This window comes from Engraulis encrasicolus, unplaced genomic scaffold, assembly GCF_034702125.1.
Source record: "Engraulis encrasicolus isolate BLACKSEA-1 unplaced genomic scaffold, IST_EnEncr_1.0 scaffold_351_np1212, whole genome shotgun sequence".
Taxonomy (NCBI): domain Eukaryota; kingdom Metazoa; phylum Chordata; class Actinopteri; order Clupeiformes; family Engraulidae; genus Engraulis; species Engraulis encrasicolus.
The window spans coordinates 31,104-38,169 of NW_026945645.1; the positions used below are offsets into that span (position 1 = coordinate 31,104).

At 42.0% G+C, this 7,066-nt stretch overlaps 1 protein-coding gene across 1 annotated transcript; it reads left to right on the top strand.

The window, feature by feature from the left end:
• The first annotated feature begins 2,244 nt into the window (after window positions 1-2,244).
• LOC134443683 (uncharacterized) lies at window positions 2,245-5,817 on the top strand. The gene is made up of 2 exons (XM_063193330.1): window positions 2,245-2,281; window positions 2,378-5,817. The coding sequence occupies exons 1-2, from the start codon at window positions 2,245-2,247 to the stop codon at window positions 5,815-5,817; spliced, it is 3,477 nt and encodes a 1,158-aa protein (XP_063049400.1).
• Window positions 5,818-7,066: the final 1,249 nt, after the last annotated feature.

The following is a 7,066-nucleotide window of genomic DNA, read 5'->3' on the forward strand; positions in this document are numbered from 1 at the left end:
TAATGCCATTTGTCACAGCAATTAGGCCTACACAAAATAACAGAAAAGCATTACAACATGCCAATCCAAAAGGGTAACTTCTAGCCCAAGTTTTGGCTAACGTAGGCGAAGCCATTATACCACTGGGCTACCATCATAGAAGCAGAAAGCATAGCAACAAACCTGTTCTTCGGAGACTGTTGGTGCGTGCCACAAAATGTAGATCTGGGAATGCGGTTGGCACCGCGGACACTTTTAGAGTTTTCCGTGTAGGTATTAGACTTCGAGAAGGACTTTGTGAAGTCGTCGGGACTGAAATGGTCACTACAAAGCACCGGGGTAGCTTACGGAGCGTCTCCATCGGTGTGTTGATGTAGCCCTGCAGCCAGGAGCCAGAGTTTGGTTCTTTCAACATCTTTCACTGGAAACCAATGGAAACTTGCCGATACCCATCTGTGGGCTTTATTATTGCAGTTGGTATATACACACTGATGTACCATGGTGCGATGTCGTTGGGTTTTAATCCACTATTCGATCCGAAAGCAGTTGTAGAACTAGCCTTGATTTGCAATGTCTCTTGCGGGTCCCTGCAGTGGGTGGGTGGGCTACATCACAACTGTAGAGAGCAAAGTAAAATTCCGCCGACCCAGAGAAAATAGTCTCTCAACATGGCAAAATCCACGCAGTGCAAGGTTGGTTTAATTTCAAACTTCATTCTACTAAGACAAACATTTACACTTGCAGTATGGCATAATAACGGTTTTGTTTTGAATGTTGTTTAAACGGGATAAGACTATTTTTGGGGGCAGGCTACCCATTTCCGTTCACTTGCGCTAGCTTAGCAACATGGATATGAGAATTCACAAGGACTGCATGGAATGTGAAAAAAACGTTCTGGACACATTGTTTACACCCTGGCTGACTCGGAAATGAGGTCTGGTGTCCAAAATCCCGGAGGTACACTTTAATGTCTCAATATATTTTGGGGCTTTTATGCCTTTATTCGATAGGACAGTAAAGACATGGACAGGAAGCGAGTGGAGAGAGAGACACAGGGAAGGGCCGGCAAAGGAACCGGTCCGAAGTCGAATCCAGGTCAGCCGCGAAGCAGTCAAGGGGCCTACCACCAGCTCCACGGTAGGGCCACAAATATACACTTTCATTTACAGTCACATCACTGTGATCAGCCTTATCGTCCTGATGTTCTGCTGGCTGTATTTCCACACATTTCCTAGCAATGGACAAACTATTAACCCATTGATGATGGATGTGGCGTTGCGCAACATTGGCCCTGGCGCCTAGAGTTGCATTACGTAACATTCAGGCTCATGAGATTTGAGACAAATTTATTAAAAATCTTTTTTTGTTTGAGATGAATGAACACATTTCCATGAAAGATGAGGGTCTTAGCCTTTGAATGCAACTTATTGCACGTTTTATGTGCTTCAGAGGCTACGATATTTAGGTTTTTATATAGCTGAGGGCAACTTTTTAAACAGGGCTTAGGCATTCTGCACCCTTTTCTGCAGGTGCCTTAGGCGTCAATGTACTAACTAAATTATGGTATTATGTTAGCTGTTATGGATTTCCCATTTTTATGCAATGTTCCTTTTGTCCGCGAGCCCCCCGTTAGTACCTCTGCGGACCCTAGGGGATCCGGCCCCAAGTTTGGGAACTACTGGGCTATACAGTGTGCAAAATAGCTTGCCCCCAGCAAGGCAAGGGGGACATTTGGGAACTGCAAGGCCTTATCCTTCCCTTTAATTTTTTTGGAGGGTGTTTGGTGACGTCAACACAACAGGTCACCAAAGATTGGTCAAAGTTGTGGGAAATTGTGTTAATATGTTGAAGTTGCGACACCAGCAAGAATTTGCGGGAATTCAAGCTGCAAAAAGTTGCAAATCGCAACATCGGAAATTCCTGGAGGGAATAAACAAGTGGTGCTTACTATTGGGTTAGTAATTAGGCACCTAATCCCATACTGCTCCAGGGATTGTAACCAATACCCTGTACACATAATAACTGTGTAATGTAATGTATGTGTAAACTGGGCCTGAGTGTGTCCAAAAATCCTTGTGCAGCAACATAAAATCTGTACAAAATAACTACAAGGAACGTTACTTACATTACTTACCTAGACATCTCTTTTTGCCATGTATTTAACCTTTGCAGATCACTGTTCTTCTTGTAGACATTTTGACACAAAACATGGCGTCATCTGATCCGATTGAGACTGCTGCCTTGGGAAGACCATTCCGCCTTGGAATGCTGTATGACTGTCGTACAGATGTTCTTATTCCAGGTAAGGTCAGAAGGATTAAAGATTACTACATTCAAGGCTTGCATATAATATTTTACTGGATGTTTTAATATCCTTATTTTGATTGTTTTTTTAAAGGTATAACATTGTGGAATCATGATGAGCTGCAGAAGAATATTGATGAAACCCAGCAACCCAATTCAGAATTCAATATCACGGCATCAGACTCAATTGATGAGAAGTCAAATTCATTGAATGTATCTGGTTCTCTGAAACTAAGTCTCCTTGGAGGACTAGTGAACGTGGCAGGATCAGCTAAATACTTCCAAGACACAAAGAAATCTCATAAACAACAGCGGCTCACTCTCCAGTACAAAACAACAATAAAACATGAACAACTAACAATGGCTCACCTTGGTCGCGGACAAGTATCCCATCCGAATGTTTTTGAAGAAGATACAGCCACACATGTTGTCACTGCCATCTTATATGGGGCTAGCGCTTACTTTGTGTTCGACAGACAATCGTCCTATGACGAAGACAAGAAACAAGTTGAGGGGGAGGCCAAAATCATGATGGATAAGCTGACATTTCTAATGAAAAAGGCAGAGGCACCTTTTAACATTGATGAAAAAGAGAAATCAGCAGTGGAACAATTTAATTGCACCTTCCATGGAGACTTTCACCTACCCAGCAACCCGTCAACATTCATTGAGGCTGTGCAGGTTTACGGACAACTGCCAAAAAAGCTTAGAGAGAATGGAGAGGATGCTGTTCCAGTCAAGGTGTGGCTGTACCCTCTGGTGAAGCTGGACTCAAAAGCTGCAAAACTACAAAGAGACATCAGCAACAGACTCATCACACAGTCCTCAGAAGTCATAGAGCTTTTAAACAAGACGGAGATGAGATGCAATGACCTGCTGAATGACTCATCAGCAACAACATTCCCTGCCATGGAGAAGAAGCTTCAGACTTTCATGCAAAACTGCCGTCACTACAAATTAGAGTTCATGCAGAAGCTCGGGTCAGTGCTCCCCTCTATCCGAGGGGGTGGTCAAGAGGAGAATGCACTTGAAGACATCCTTAAGACACATGAGAGATCTCCTTTCAACAGTGGAGATCTGGATCAATGGCTAACCCAGAAGGGAAAAGAATCCGACACAATTAGGTCCTTCCTCAAGCAGATGGAGAAACTAGGTGTTAATCTGGATGAAAAATTGGATGATCTTTTATCTAATTCAAGCATCAGAAATATTGTGAGCTTCTCATTTACCTCTCTAGACCAGCCTGACAGCAGCCTCGTAAAACAATCCAACTTCCTTACTGCTGGAATGATGAGTGCAAGTCCAGATTCTGATGTTCTAGAGAATAGGACCACAGAGTGGCTCTCTGCTGATACCAGACAAAGCATGAGGAGACAGCTTCAGCTGTTTGAGGAGTTGAAGAAGCTGGCCAACAGTGATGACACCAAATTCATCGTTGCATCAAAATATGACGAGCGTTACCCTGGAGCCTGCATATTCATATATGAACATGGGAGTGAGCCTGTCCCCTTCATTCCTCCAGCCAAGCCTGCCACTCCAACCACCTCTGATGTATCATGTGATGGATTAACAGTTCGGATATCGGAGCCAGACTCTGCCACTGTAGAGTATCGAGCAGAGTTCAAAAGGAAAAGGGAGACTGAATGGAAAACTCTCCCTTTGCAGAAGAATGTGCAAACGATAACTCTGTCAGGACTGAAGCCAGACACTAAATATGAGATCAGAGCCACAGCTGTGGGTAAACTTGGGTATTCTGTCAGCAGTGATGCCATTACTGTTGTGACTGCTAAACCTACTACTAGCCCACCCACCGATTTGAAAGTGAAAGAAGAGAAGGCAAACTCCATCACTTTGACCTGGTCAAACCCAAAACATTGTGAACCTGTAAAGCAGTACATCGTAGCGTATAAGGAAGACAATGGCAGTCACTGGCAAAGAAAAGAAACCAAAACAGAAATGTACACATTCACCCTGAGGAAACTGAAACCAAATACCACCTACTCCATCAGGATGTGCACAGGTGCTGGTAAAGAAGAGAGCAAACCTGGTGGAGAGATAAAGGCTAAAACCAAGAAAGAATTACTGGACATGAAGAGGTTCATTCCCCTCTCAGGTACCCCAAAAGCATATCTGCTAAAAATGACAAATGCTTCATCAGGTCAGTTCAACAAGAGGGTGTTCGGACATGCATCATCCCATAACCCTACAAACAAAACCATCATGCTTGTTGGTGCCACTGGATCTGGCAAAACAACCCTCATTAACGGCATGATCAACTACCTACTTGGAGTTGATTGGGAGGACAACTGGAGATTTAAACTGATAGACGAAGAGACCAACAAATCACAAGCACACAGTCAGACCTCAGAGGTGACAGCCTATCAGATTCACCCCTCAGATAAATTCCAAGTTCCATATTCACTCACAATCATTGACACTCCGGGGTTTGGGGACACCAGAGGAATCAAACAAGACAAGAAAATTACAGGAAGAATTGCAGAGTTTTTCTCACATAACGATGGCCTTGATTCAATTGATGCAGTGTGCTTTGTCATGCAGGCTGCTTTAGCGCGTCTGACACACACACAGAAGTACATATTTGAGGCAATCCTCTCTGTGTTTGGGAAGAACATTGCCAACAACATCATCACTCTGGTCACCTTTGCTGATGGCAATCGTCCTCCAGTACTGGATGCCATCAAAGAGGCCAACATTGCATGTGCCACACAATCAGATGGGTCTCCAGTCCATTTTGAATTTAACAACTCTGTGCTCTTTGTCAACAACTCCGGAGGCAGTAGTAATGATGGAGACTTTGATTACATGTTCTGGAAAATGGGGAAGACCAGCATGGGCAAATTCTTCACTACGTTAGCTCAGATGGAAACCCAGAGTCTAACCCTGACAAAAGAAGTTCTCGAAGAACGCAAACGGCTGGAGGCAACAGTTGAGGGACTGCAGCCACTCATCAGACAGGGGTTGTCAAACATGGAGGAAATACGTAGCACACAAGCTGTACTGGACAGACACAAGACTGAAATTGAAGAGAACAAGGACTTTGAATATGAAGTAGAGGTTGAAAAACCTGAGAGGATTAATATTCCACCAGGAACTTTCATCACCAACTGCCATGGATGCAACTTTACCTGCCACTACCCTTGCTATATACCAAATGATGCGGATAAAGCTGGCTGTTCTGCAATGCTAAATGGAAGCTGCACAGTGTGTCCAGGAAAATGTGTGTGGAGTGTTCATCACAACATGACCTACAGATGGGACATCAAACGTGTGACAGAGAAGAAGACTTATCAAGAGCTGAAGAGTAAATATGCGAAAGCAATGGGGGAGAAGATGAACCAAGAGCAAATTGTGACAAAGCTGGAAGAAGAACGTTGCCAAGTGCAAGGAAAGGTTTTAGAAATGATGGAAATTGTAACTACCTCTCTGAAGCGTCTGAAAGAGATTGCACTTCGTCCAGATCCTTTAGCTACTCCAGACTACATTGACCTTATGATACAGTCAGAGGAACAGTAGGCCAGACATGTATATCTGCAGCGCATGAAAGATTTAAAGGAGGTGAGAGAAGGAGCTGTTCTCGTGCAGAAAATGGCAGAGAAAATTGCTCTCAATGGAAAAGAGACATCATTACTCCAAATGATGAGATCAAAAGCCAAGGCCGCATATAATGATTTTCTGGATATCTTTAAATAATTATGTTTTTTGTTTGCCAAATGTAGGGTGTATTATGGCTTGTATTTCGCTTTGTTTGCATTTCTTCAGAATTTGTTTTCAATTTAAAAGAGGAATCAAAATGTAAACTAACGTCTATGATAAAGTGGGTCCCTCTTCTCTGTATTTTGAAGTAGCAGCAACATCTCTCTGGCTACGTTTACTGAAGGTGAAAGCATACATTTACTGACATTGAGAATCTTTCCTAAGCCAACTATGAAATATATTGTAAAGTTGTATCAAAAATGTAGTAATTAATTATGAGATGTAAAACACAAAATGGCTGGTAGCTCAAAAAGTCACAGTATCTTCTTATTTGTTGGGTGAAGGGGATCAGTTCAATTTAAAAAAGGGGGAAATCCAGGCAACTTCAGGGGAACAGGTGCAACAAAGCCCTGATGAAGACCACTGCGGTCGAAACATGTTGGCTTTTTTAATCATGTTTTAGCCCTACGACAATAAAGGCGTTTTAATGGACTTCCTCTTTTTCACCTAGAGTTGCCTGGATTTTCCCCTTTTTTATAGTTATGAGATGTATTTGATATTTTATTGAGGTGGTAGGTGTTGGTTCGATCATGTGGTTTGATTTTGCTTCAAAAATTGCATTGTGTCACTTCTAATCCTTTGTCACCCTTTTTTTTAAAATGTCTGTTTAATTGAATGTTTTTTAAAAAAAATTTTTTTACATTTGTATCACCTTTACCAATTGTGGGGATATATCTTGCATTGTACCAATTACTTAATGCTTGGATTTCATCTTGTTCTTTGTTACTATTCAATATCTCAGTAACAATTTCATAATCAGTGTCAAGATCAAATTTTGTTTGAATTCAATTCTAGGCAAACTCTTGTGGGGTTGTGGTGGGTTATTTCCACTTTAGAAGACATTGGATCAAGATCCAGAGAGCTTGATTATGTTGTATAAATGTTTCTCTGTATTTTTCTTTTACTTCAAATTGGATGATTTCTCAGCACTCTTAGTTTTATTTCTTTCTGTATGTAACCATGTGATTTCTGCTCAATAAATAACTTGATTCATTTAATGTTTCTGATT

Bases quoted from the DNA above. Each gene is read 5' to 3' on its own strand.
- LOC134443683 (XM_063193330.1), top strand. From the start codon at position 2,245: ATGCTGTATGACTGTCGTACAGATGTTCTTATTCCAG. The intron at 2,282-2,377 runs GTAAGGTCAGAA...GTTTTTTTAAAG, and splicing joins TACAGATGTTCTTATTCCAG to GTATAACATTGTGGAATCAT.